A 12,496-nucleotide genomic window follows, 5' to 3' on the forward strand; every position below is an offset into this window, starting at 1 on the left:
ATATATATATATATATATATCACATTTTAATAAATTATTCCAGAAGAATCTGACACTTCCATCATTCTCCATATTCTATTCATCAGGAGTGTTCTGACTTCTATCTGAATGGAGACTGCCGTGTGGTTGCTAGCCCACTTCCCCCTCCCCGTCCACCTCCTTTGGAGAAACCCATGAGGTCCACCCCAACCATAGCTCAGCTAGAGTTACTGTACCAGCAGCTATACAGCATTTCTCCATCAGGTGCAAATTGGAGAGACAAGCTCTGGTGTGGAGCAATTAATTCTACAGTAATGTCTGTCAGTTAATCCATTATTTACTTCTCCTCCCTGCTGACTTTAAGGCTTCATGTCTACGTCTGGGTTCTTCAGTTTGCTCAAAGATATCATAACTACTAACATGGGCAAAGACACCTTGCCTGAGCCCTGGATGGACAAAAGTGAATCGCAGGTACAGAAACTTTTAGAGTTGAGTAATAATATGTGACAGTGTGGTTTAAAAACTGCAAAACATTTCTGCCTCATGTTGTTCTGTCATATTATGCAGATTTTGCAAACAGTGTTATTGTCTGTTCTGTTCCCAGTTGATGGAGATTGTGTCTTCATTGACGGACAGCTATGAGCTGGTAGACTGGCGTCGGTTTCTGCTCAGTGCTGCTCTTCCTTGGCCATTTCCTTTGTTAAGTCAGCTGCTGGATGTGCTACAACAGTTCAAGGCAGCAGATACTGGTGACACAGGCTATATAAATGAGGAGAACTACTTGAGAGTAAGTCCATTTGTTGCTTTGTTAACTGTAACATTTTAACAGATTTTTTAAAAATCACATTAAATCATTCTACTCTAGATAAAGCTACCCTCACACTTTCTATGACCCTTCTTGTTCCGTGATCAGGCCTTGGTTTGAGTTATAATATCACATTTAGACTGTATTATGTATTTGGTAGAGTATAAAATGAAATACATACCTCCCTAAAAGGAAGTGATTAAGTAGCTTTCCTGCCTCTTTGTCATCAGACAGAGTTGTGGTTCTCCACTGAAAGTGTCCAGACTGTTCCCGAGGACCCCTCTGAGCCTGTACCTTATGTGCGTCTGGCCAACCTTCGCAAGGTGACTTCCTATCAAGCCTAAAAACTTGGTTGGGTTGTTTCACTGCCACAGTGGTAAATTTAGATGGGCGTAGTGCACAATCAACATAAATGAAAAAAAAAAAAAAAAAAAACCCAAAAAAGGGAAAAAAAACAAAAGGAACAAAAAACAATTTCCAACCTTTGAAAAGGTAAAAAAAAAAATGCCATTTTGTTCATTTCCATATTGTAAAAATCATTAACCTACAACACAAAAGGGAGTGGATCCAGTCATTCTGATCATTTTCTAATTCTCCATCATCTTTTTTCAGGTTAAATGAGCTGCAGTTAATAAATGAATTAACTGTAAAATGTGGTCTTTTTTCTTTCCTCAGTTCTTTTTCCACATGTTTGCAGACCACTCCTTCTCTCCCTCTCAATTGGATTATGTGTCCATGCTGAAGTACTTTGCTGCAGACCCCAACCCCACACAGGGCTTCATCCGAGCACTTAGCGTGGTCCTTGGTCAAAAACTCACGCATTTCTCACTGAGCCATCTTGTCAAAGTGAGTATGTAAAAGGAAAAGTATCATGCAAAATCACTGCATTGCATTTCACATTATCATTGTGGGTTGTGTATTCAGTCTATGCCCATCATAGAAGAGAATGCAGACCTCTCCTCCTCTGAACTTGACTACAAGGAAGAAGGGGCTCTCAGTGCATCAAGCATTTTGGGGGATGAGCAGGAAGTGTCGATCCCTGCTCTCCTTTCTGTCATCTGCCACAAAATCACTAAGATGGAAGACAAAAGCCACGTTCCCTCCGGCAGCCCGAATCAGAAGGAGCACACTGCGGTATGGATGCCTATGAGAGCTAAAACTGAGCATTTAGTAAATTTAATAAATAAAAATTACAACTAAAATAAATGAAGGATTAGATTAATTTGGAAAATGAATAAATGTAGAAAAATAGGTGAGGTCTTATCTCAGCAAGGCTTTGTAATTTTTGTAAGTCTTACAAGATCACACACTTGTTACCTTCCAGGCACTATGTTTAGTCTTTTAATGGTACTATGATTGAGGTGCTGTCAAAATAAGATGGACCCCTGAAGAAAATCTCCAGTATAACAAACTGTCAGTTGTTGTATGTGTGTAATAGCAGAACTGAAGAACAGATGCATTTCCAAGGACAGGATTAGGAGCCATTAGGAGCAATGATAACAAAGCGTATCATGACCATGAGCATAAATATTAACCATAACACTAAGCACTTCTCTAATGATAATACTATTACTGTCTGCTGGCCTGCAGAACCTGGTGGAAGTATTCAGAGAGCTGGGATATGATCCTGAGGACCATGTCCCTTTTTCCATTCTCTCTCAGCATCCTTCTGTTCTGTCGCTGATGGAGAGTTGTACACACCACCAGCTTGTGGTAAGTTTCTACTTACTGACTTACCAGTATTGATCATAGTTTGTTTTTTTACTCTGACCCATGGCTTCAGTGAGAGTCCAACATTGCATAACCTTTGTCCTCTCCTACACTGAGTCATGTGTAGAAGTCATGCCTACTTTGCCTATTTTTCGCTTAGCAAGTTGCACCTTGACCAAATGACCAAATGCTTTTGATTACCATCAACAAGCTTCTGACATAATTCTGGCTGGATATTTGACAACTTTTCTTGGCAGAAACTTCATCTGCCCTGGAAAAAGAACACTTTAAAGAAATCATTAAATTCCCAAAATGATGAAGGCTGTAAACTCAACTGTATATTTAACATAATGTGCAAATGTATTCTCACTGAGTATTCTCTCACTGTCCTTCAGAACATTCATGGAGTGTTACTGGACAGTCAGCATGGAGGAGAGACTAACAGCTCAACACTTTCATAAAGGATAAGATAAAGACATAATTCTGGCCGCACTGTGAAGAACTCTAACTTGGGAAATGCACATGTGGATGCTTTTGAAGTGTTCTAATTACTTTAATGTTTAAAATGCTATGTTAATAGGTGTGCATCCATACACTGGTGTTGTACTACATATTTGGGATGGGAACAATAACATCTGGTGGTGGATTGAACTTTCATGACTGAGGTGCTTCTTTTTTAATGAACTCTGTGCATTGTCCAGGATAATTCAGATGTCAAGCCTGACTTGTCCGTCACTTCCTACTGTGGCACCAACAACCCTATCATAGTTCATTCAGGATGTATGTGTTATGGTAGCAGCTTTTCACTTTTTTCATAAACGGAGAAGTATGAATAAATGATATTTCAACAAATAATGTAGATTGTTAGACAATTTGTTTTACTAAAGGCAAAAAACATGTTATTATACCAATACTATGTTCTAATAATAGGACCTCTCTTTGTAAAAGGATGATTTTGCCAAGCATGAGGCATTTCTTGGTTTTATGGTGATAATCCATTTTGTTCTGCTGATATCTTCTGGAAATTTGTCCACTTGTCTTGATCATTACTCAGTTTAATAAGCTGCCTGGCTCATTAAATTGAACTTTTCCATAAGAAACTGTTTTAGCAGGAAGGTTTTTATTATCTGTTTCTAATGAAGGAGAATAATTTTGTTACCACATAATACAAACAGCACGGGTAATGTATTATGGACTTTTTTGCTTCTGGCTATCTCAGTCCTTTAGTCTGCCAAGATCCTGTTTGTCTGATTGGTGAGTAATGGCGTGTCCATCCATCCCTTTTCTTCCACAAATCCAATTCAGGCTGAAGCTTTTCCCAGCTGCCACAGAGCAAGGTTTTTGGTTCACCCTGTACAGGTCATCAGTCTGTTGCAGGGCTAACACATAGAGACATATTCACACCTACAGGCAATTTAAAATGACCAATTAACCTGACTCCATGCATGTCTTTGGACTGTGAGAGGAAGACAGAGTGCTTACACGGAGACAGGGAGAACATACACACTCCATACAGAAAGGCTTCAGGCTGGATTTAAACCCAGGACCTAAGGTTAACTACCGTGCCACCAGAGTACACGCACCAATATTTTGTTAAAAAATTGCATTAGAGTATATTATATATAAGTTCATACACGATTAGGTAAACCTTACGTTGATATAAAAACAGTGAAAGCACTGTTTTTTCCAAACAACAAACAAGATTTTTACTGAGCAGGTATTACACAAATTTTAGACGACTTGTTTACATATACAAAAATGACAGGAGACACTGCTGATAAAGTCTCAGGGATCTTAAAAATAAAACAAAAATGTATGCCCATTTAGTCTCTGTTAGACTTTCTTTGAGCATTCTTGAGTTAATGGTACTGTAAAAAATAGAAAGTCATTATAGCTTCCTCTCTCTTTGTCTCAGGGACAACTTTAATGACCTCTCAAACTTCAGGAGGTTCCTGTCCATCCGGTATGAAAGGCTGCTGGAGAGAGCAGGAGATAATAACTTTCCTTCAAGAGGAACACTGTGATATTACTGACCTTGATGCTTGTAACCCCTGTTCCTTCATCCTGGAACACAAACCCAGTACATCAGGGTTATTGTCATCCATTCAACCTTTACATTACCTCAGTAATATATCATAACAGTATATAGGTACTCTCCCAATAGCTCAATATAAATAAATCAGAGGCTCAAAAGGTTTTGTGACTTTTTATATGGTTTCTTGATTCTCTCCAGGTGTCCATTATATAACTTTCTATCCTGGCACTCTGAAGGGTCAGGATCCATCCAGTATCCTACATTCCAGTGATCAGTTCCCAACTTTCTGACCACTCAAACATCTGGGCTCAGGCAATGAACCTTTTTTATTCTTTACTGACTTCTACAATAAAGGTAATATCTGCACATCATCCCTGAACACTTAGTTGTCAGTAGCACTTTAGAAATACTAATATTATAATATCTAAGCATCTGATTTCAATTATACTTACTTTGTAGTAGTACTTTTAACTTACCTCAATTATATCTTGATTTACTGAGATTTCTTTGTTATCTAAGATCAAAAACTGTTTCCATTAGCAGACAGTCTAAATACTGTGCTGGTGGGAGGTCTTTTTCGTCCTTTCACTAATAACCAATTAGGACAGCTTTTAGTGTCCTTTCAGTGCTTTGTTGCCTTTTCTCTTTGTTGTCTAGCAGTTAAATTGCATTCATTTAAACAAGGAATATATAAGAAAATTAGAAAGCTGCTTAAGATTGTAGATGAACAAAGCAGAATCCTGGAATTTCAAAGTGCAGAGAAGAAAAACAAAACATAATAGTGATCAGAGTACATGGAACAAACATTAGTAATATATGTCCAAAATAATGTAATAAAAAAAAACCCTTCTACTTTATCTTAAATTTTATGTTTTTCATTGCTGATTTAAGATGGAATTTCTGTATTTTGTACATTTTTACAGCAATTATTATGAAACCAAGCCAAATTTACTACAGGTCACCTGCAGTGATAAAGAAACCAGCAAACATATAATGATTTTTAAACAGTAAAATTGTACAACAGAGGGAGTGGAAGTTAAACAATGATTAAAACATTGGAGAAGTTTAATCTCTGAAATCTAAATGTATGCATTTATTTTTCTTTAACTTATTAGAGGTCAAAAGATTAAGCTAGTTTGGACCTTTCTGCCGGCTCATGGTCTGTGAGAGAAAGGATGGACAGCGAGGCAGAAAACAGCAGTCTCTGTGCATGAATCTGAGCAATCGTGAAGTTCAAATCTGGGATGTTTTTGTGTTAGAGCCCCACCTAGTGACGTGAGGTGAAGACTGCACTGAGAGTGAGCCACTGAGAGTGAGCCACCGCTAGCAACTTATTAACAGAAATCTTATAACCACGTGTTGTTAAAATTATGTCTTTTAGGAAGTTTCTGCCATATCATTATTAACGTTATTGCTGTTAGGAATACCTGTAACATTTTTCGTTCTCTGTTAATAATCATGAAGTTTCTTTTACGTCATAAGGATTATTTTGCTACTTTGTTTTTACTCTGGTATATTTCAGAGATATTATTATTGGCGTTATGAACAATTGGCCATGGCTTGGATACTTATCAGTAAAGAATAGAAGTTTCGTCCTCCTGGGTAAAGGCATCCAAAGTGTAGAACAGCACAAAAAATATAAAGAGCTTTATTAAATTTGCAGCGTTTGATTTGGTGTTGATTAGTTATTTATTTATTAAGCTGCATTACACATTGTTTTTTATTTTGTGTTTGTTGAAAAAAATGGTAAAAAATAAAGGTAAAAATGAAGCAACACCCACTGGACACTTCATTAATTACACTTTGCTAGTACTAGATTGGACCCCCTTTTGAGACGACTTTAGCTTTGTGGCATGGTGCATTAACCTGCTGGAAGAAGTCATTATAAGGTGGGTGCACTTTAGGCATAAAAGGATAGACGTGGTAAGCAACAATACTCAGATAGGCTGTGGTGCTTGGATGATGCTTAATTTGTTTTAAGGGGCCCAAAGTGTACCAAGAAAATATCCCCCACACTGTGACACAACCAGTACCAGCCTGAACTGATGATACAAGTCAGACTGGAACCATGCTTTCATGCTGTTCATACCAAATTCTGACACTACCATCTGAATGCCATTAAGAAATAAAGGTTCATCAGACCAGGCAACGTATTTTAAACCACTTTTCATCCAATTTTGGAGGGCCTGGGTGAATTTCAGCCTCAATTTCCTGCTGTTTCCTGAGAGCAGTGGCAGCTGCAGTGGTCCTCAGATGCTGTGGCCCATTTGCTTCAAGGTTCAGTATGTTACCTTGGTTTTAATGAGTGATTATATAAAATGAAAAATAGGACCATTGTGCACAATGGTTACTCCTTTAAAGTGTTTTAATTGTGGTGCTCTATTTTCTCCCATAGTGATCTTTTGGTTTGGACTTTTTTTTAAATTTAATGCCATGTTTTGTCCATCAGCCGCCACGGGGGCGCAATTAAATTTTTAGAAGGCACTATTCTTATAATCGACGAATCCAATTGGCTCAACTTTTACAGTTTGATTGGTCAGTCCTGAAAGCGTGGGCGTGGTTAGGTGTCAATGTTTTTGTGGCTCGCTCCGTGTATGTAACCGCACCAAGGACTCTGCAATGTGATTTCCTGACATTGATTTGTTTTCGTATCATTTAACACGCCGTCTTCACCGCATGATGTACCAGCTTTCGACGTGGGGGATCACTAGAAGGTGAAAGACGGAAGTAACCGAGGAAAAAGCCGGAATGGCAGGCGCCTTTGGCTTTAAAGGCTGCCAGAAAATTCGAGGACCTCAGATTAGAAATCTGCTTGAGGCGAAGGACTTCTTTCTCTTCGACTGCGACGGGGTCATATGGCACGGAGAGAACGCGATAACGGGCGCCGCGAAGGTGGTGAGCTCGCTGATCCGGCGCGGCAAAAACGTGGTGTTCGTCACCAACAATTGCACCAGGCCGCGGGAGAATTATGTGCACAAGTTCTACCGGCTGGGCTTTACCGACGTGATGCTGGAGCAGATCTTTAGCTCGTCGTACTGCTCGGCTCTCTACTTGAGAGACGTCGTCAAGGTCCCTGGCCAGGTGTTTGTCATCGGCTGCGACGGACTGCGCAGAGAGCTGCAAGAGGCAGGCATCCCCTGCGTGGAGGAGGCGGATGATCCGGACGCCACCATCTACGACTGCGCCCTGGCTCCGGACGTCAAGGCAGTGCTGGTTGGACATGATGACAAACTGACTTTTCTGAAACTGGCCAAAGCCTCCTGCTACCTGAAGGACCCGGAGTGTCTGTTCCTGGCCACCGACAACGACCCCTGGCACCCTCTGTCAGGTGGAAGGATACTACCAGGTATAATGGGGATGAGGTTTAATTACCACATAGTGTTGCTCATTCACGTCACGTTAAAATATTCGTTTTTCTGCCAGACATGGATAGATTGCTAAAATGGCTTAGCGGTCAAGGGACCAGGATGTCAAGAGGTCAGAGGGCCCTAAAATTACTTATTCTGCAAAAATAGCTGGGCTTGTGCATCACAGGTTTCTTTTCACATGTTCATCAGCATGAATATGCAGTGTCAGGACAGGTCTGCAGAGAACAAATGGCTAAAACAACAAGAGCTCCGGCTTGTTGCGTTATTTAAACTTTTTTTTGTTCACTGCACCACTCTTCAGGGACCCACCACTGCACAGATACACACAGAATGCACCTGGAAGCTTCACTGCAGTATAACTAACCCACAACCTGAGGCACAGCTACCTCCTGGCCTCAGGCTTGTATCAGTTCATCATAACTAGTTTGCAGAGTTTTAAGATAAGGTAGTAATTGAGTTACCCAGAGACCATAGGGTAAAAGATGCTGGTTCAACTCAAGCTCAGGGCTCTGGTGCATGTCATCAGTCCTCTCTGCCCTCATTTCCTCCTGATATGTTTAAGATTAAAAAAAAAAAAAGCCCAAAAAACATGTGAGAGCAGTTGTCAGTTTAGCTCACTCAGTAATCCATTTTAGATTCCACAAATCTGAAGGGTGATTTTTTTTTTTCTCCAAAACAAGTGGCCCTCTGGAAAATATTTATGGCTTGTACCTACTGACTGAGCAGCTTATATGAGATTCGCAGAACTATTAATAGCATGCAGCTGGAAATGAAAGTGGTTGGTGGTGATTCAGTCATCTTTACTCCGCCTCTCCCCCTGCAGGTTCTGGCTCCCTCACAGCAGCCTTGGAGGTGGCCTCAGGACGCAAGGCCACTGTGATCGGAAAGCCCAGCCGCTTCATGTTCGAATGCATCTCCAGTCAGTTCAGAGGGGTGGATCCCGCCCAGTGCCTGATGGTCGGGGACCGCCTCGAGACGGACATGCTGTTCGGGTCCAACTGCGGCCTCGACACCATGCTCACTCTCACTGGTGTGTCTCAGATTGAGGAGGCCCAGGAGTACAGGAATAGTGACCAAACCACCAACCACAGCTTGGTGCCCGACTACGTGGTGGACACCATTGCTGATTTCTTACCGGCTTTTGAGGAACTGGACGAACAGAGCAACTGAAGAGTCTGTTGTCTCCTGTACAGAGCACAGATTGCTTCAAGTGCAATGTTGAGTCTTTAGTTTCTTAATAAATAAGAAGGCGCTGTTTATGTTGTGACCAAGACTGATTTAGAGCAAATCATTTCCATAATCACAGTAATCCAGTGCATACCTCAGTGTTTCTTCAAGTGTTGTGCTCATTTTGTGACTTGACAGTTTCTGTAGCTTTACGTGTTTATAATAATCTATGAATATACTGCAGTTTTGTGTTCACACAGATCATACCGTGTTTGATATTGAGTTTTAAACATCCCGAGGTATTTTTGTAAAGCCATGAATTGTTCTGAATTCATGTGTTTAGAAGCTGGCTGTTTAAATTTTGTTGCCAAACAGGAGACATGTACTTACTAATGCTGAATTATCTTCAAGTGTGCTTGCCTAGGTGTCACTTCTAATTATAATCACAAGAAGATAAAAAAAACTAACAGTGTGAGCTTTTCTCAGCTCTGGTAGAGAATAAGCTGACAATCTGCCAGGCAGACAGGTAAAGTGTTCATTCACTTCCGGCCTTTCTGTCATGTCTGTGCTACTTGTGCCAATATTCATCGGAGTAAATGGCTGAAACTCATAGCTAGAAAGCCAATAATGGTTGCCTATCATACTGCACTGTTGTGAACTTTCAGTGTTATTAATGTTTACTATATAGAGCATGCCAGCAATGGTAACAATAAATACCTTAAATTAATTTTTTCTTGAAAAGAGTGGTGGCCTGTTACTAGAATTCCCTTTATGTCTGCTTGTTTAGAATCTGCACAATCAAATTCCAACAATAAAATAATCCAACATTATTTTAATCATTTAAATCCAGCCGTTCACATGAACTCAATGTAATCTCATGCAGCATTGTTGCCTCAACTACCTCACCAGCCTTTTAGCTCCAAAAACCATCAGTTCAAGTGCAGCGAGAGACATGGAAAGTCCAACTTCCTTCTGTATACTAGAGCCTCCTGCTTGGATTTTAGTCAGCATGTAAAATTAGATAAATTGGACGAATAAAAAAGATGAGTTGATGATTTTGTTTTTAAACTAAAATTGATTAAAAACAAATCTTTGAGAAAAATATGCAATGCCAGGTGAATAAAGACAAACCAAGGAGCTAGTGTGCCTTTGCAGCGTGTTTTACAGTGAACATCTGTTTGTATGGAGTTCATATACACTTAAACAACTAATAATCAACATATATACATTTTAACAGGATCCATGTAATATTTTATTCTACATGTGGCATCGGGTTCTCTTGTGCTGAGGAACAGGATTAAAGACATACTGATCTTCAACATATAAGGACTTTGGCTGCAGTGATGGCGTCACTTCATGTCACTCTGGTCCACCGCGCTGTGGCAAAGAAATGATATAGAATACAAATAAACACAAATACCAGCCAAAATATAAACTTAAATACTCAAAACTTTCAGATTCTACTTGCAGTTTCTATAGCTAGTTATGCACCAGCAACAAGTTACAGTAAGTTTTCATAAGTTCTCAATCAGTCCATACACTTAACCTTTGTACTTTTGAATCCTACTGCTATGAGTTTATGATCAGTCAAAGGTGGGTCATATACTGTTGCCAACTTTGCTTGACATTTTTCCGTCTCTTTTGTTATTCCACTCTGCTCAATTTTAAAGAACCAAGTAGTTCTGTGTAAAAACTCTGGGTACAGTTAAGATTGCCTCACCTGGATGTAATCCATCTCATCTGCTGTTAACGGTCTCCTGCGGTACCTTGCAGGAAGTAGCTGAATAGAGGCCAGTGTGTCTGGCGTGCCTGGGATTGGTGTTAAAGGTGCATGCGGTCTTGATAACTGAGGCGATGCTGCAGCTGAAGTGGGAGCATTATGTTGAGGAAGGTTTAGTGCTAATGTTTTCAATGCCTCCTGGGCTAGAGGACGAAAAGAAAAAGAGTAACGTAATGAAATAATCACCAGGGAAGGCATTGTTAACGATTATATTTCTGATAAATGTGAACCTAAAAGAACACGTTCTTTCAGCTGGGAAAAACAAAGGCTCACCATTAGGTCTGGGCAGGCCTTGTCTGTTGGGGAATTTGATCAGGGGAGTATGAGGCCGTATTGCCTGAGAAAACAAAATCAAACAGTCAGTTAAAGGGTAGGCATCCTGACATGACAACAAATTGACAGTAGTTTTTTTGTCTCCCACACGTGCTAAAACAGAGTGAATGAGCTTTAAAACAAACACAGCTGCTAGAAAAATATGATGAACAACACTAGGGTGAATTAAATTTTTTATTTATGTATGGTATGACTTGTGACAGTATTTTTGTAAAATCAGGCGCTCAACGTTAAGTTAATGTAGCCTTCTAACAGCAGTTGATAGGAATATACCACAAAACATACAACAGAGCAAACATTATACAAAATACAAGTGCATCTAACACAGTGGTTCCCAAAGTGTTTTTTTGCTGGGCCCCCCTTTGTTTTACAAGAAAAATGTTTGCGCCCCCCCCCACAAACATATCCTCCAACCATACACACCCATATTTTGTTTTCAGACTCCATTGCGGTTTATTTCACACCTCAATCAATTTGTAAACAAATAGGCAAATACAAGTAATCTGCAATAAATTACAGGTAGTAATAAAATAATCTCCAAACTCTTACGCTACGTCCACACCTACACTGGTATTTTTGAAAATGCAGCTGTTTCTATGCGTTTGGACCTATTCGTCCACACGTAAACGGTGTTTCGAATCACCGAAAATCTCTGTTTTCGGTGATTCGAAAATCTCCGCCTCTGCCTATGGTGTGATTATTTTACGTGTGGTTGTTTTTTTCCTGTGTAATAATATTCAACATTGCTATCAATACATTTCTCAAAAAATTCCTCTCTGTGCAAAATGGGTTCAAAAACATAAACAACTTTGAGATACTGTTAGTCCGTGATTTGAACCAGGGAAACAAATCGTGGCAGGATCGCTCTAACTTCACTGTATAAAGAGCTAATATCTCCAAAATGTCAGGATTAGTTATTTATTACAAGAAGTGTTTGTGAACTAAAAATCAAGAATGTGGTATGCTGTTTGTCCGTGATTTGAAGAGCCCAGCACGTGCTCCCAACGCAAGGGAAACTAATTCTGTCGCAGAGACCTACCTCGGCACTTGTGCAGGTGAAGCCAAAGGCAGGGCTCTTGGAATGAAATTGGAATGAAGTTGGTTTGGAAACATATTTGGCGATGCTTCATCTCCTGCTTTGCATTTGTGTGGGAGCCCCGTCAAAAACCTGTCAATTATGCTAGCAGTGTCCAAGCGTTCTTTTTTTCTTTTCATACCGCCCCCGTTGGATGTTATGAAGAGGTTTTTCCTCACCGTTAACAAATCATCCACCTCGTCCATACAAGTCAAGACCTTACTCATGTTGCTAACAGTTTATT

At 39.9% G+C, this 12,496-nt stretch overlaps 3 protein-coding genes across 4 annotated transcripts in view; 2 read left to right on the forward strand and 1 right to left on the reverse strand.

The window, feature by feature from the left end:
* Window positions 1-3,346, forward strand: part of spef2 (sperm flagellar 2) — a 14,222-nt gene extending 10,876 nt beyond the window's left edge. For both annotated transcript variants that reach the window (XM_005741791.2, XM_005741792.2), the window contains exons 32-39: window positions 87-243; window positions 344-450; window positions 584-766; window positions 1,015-1,107; window positions 1,460-1,630; window positions 1,709-1,918; window positions 2,375-2,497; window positions 2,890-3,346. In XM_005741791.2, the coding sequence (XP_005741848.1) occupies window positions 87-243; window positions 344-450; window positions 584-766; window positions 1,015-1,107; window positions 1,460-1,630; window positions 1,709-1,918; window positions 2,375-2,497; window positions 2,890-2,955 (1,110 nt within the window). In that variant the 3' untranslated portion in view covers window positions 2,956-3,346. The remainder of the gene's footprint in view (window positions 1-86; window positions 244-343; window positions 451-583; window positions 767-1,014; window positions 1,108-1,459; window positions 1,631-1,708; window positions 1,919-2,374; window positions 2,498-2,889) is intronic.
* A 3,729-nt stretch (window positions 3,347-7,075) lies between these two features.
* pdxp (pyridoxal (pyridoxine, vitamin B6) phosphatase) lies at window positions 7,076-9,791 on the forward strand. Its single transcript, XM_005741793.1, has 2 exons — window positions 7,076-7,875; window positions 8,721-9,791. The coding sequence occupies exons 1-2, from the start codon at window positions 7,278-7,280 to the stop codon at window positions 9,065-9,067; spliced, it is 945 nt and encodes a 314-aa protein (XP_005741850.1). The 5' UTR covers window positions 7,076-7,277; the 3' UTR covers window positions 9,068-9,791.
* Window positions 9,792-10,203: 412 nt separating this feature from the next.
* kgd4 (alpha-ketoglutarate dehydrogenase subunit 4) overlaps window positions 10,204-12,496 on the reverse strand; it is a 4,162-nt gene continuing 1,869 nt past the window's right edge. The window contains exons 3-5 of the mRNA XM_005741794.2: window positions 11,118-11,181; window positions 10,785-10,987; window positions 10,204-10,441 (exon numbers count right to left, since the gene is read on the reverse strand). Of these exons, the coding sequence (XP_005741851.1) occupies window positions 10,424-10,441; window positions 10,785-10,987; window positions 11,118-11,181 (285 nt within the window). The 3' untranslated portion in view covers window positions 10,204-10,423. The remainder of the gene's footprint in view (window positions 10,442-10,784; window positions 10,988-11,117; window positions 11,182-12,496) is intronic.

Source organism: Pundamilia nyererei, unplaced genomic scaffold (genome assembly GCF_000239375.1).
Source record: "Pundamilia nyererei isolate P.nyererei 1_Seehausen unplaced genomic scaffold, PunNye1.0 scaffold00113, whole genome shotgun sequence".
In the NCBI taxonomy this organism is placed as follows: Eukaryota; Metazoa; Chordata; class Actinopteri; order Cichliformes; family Cichlidae; genus Pundamilia; species Pundamilia nyererei.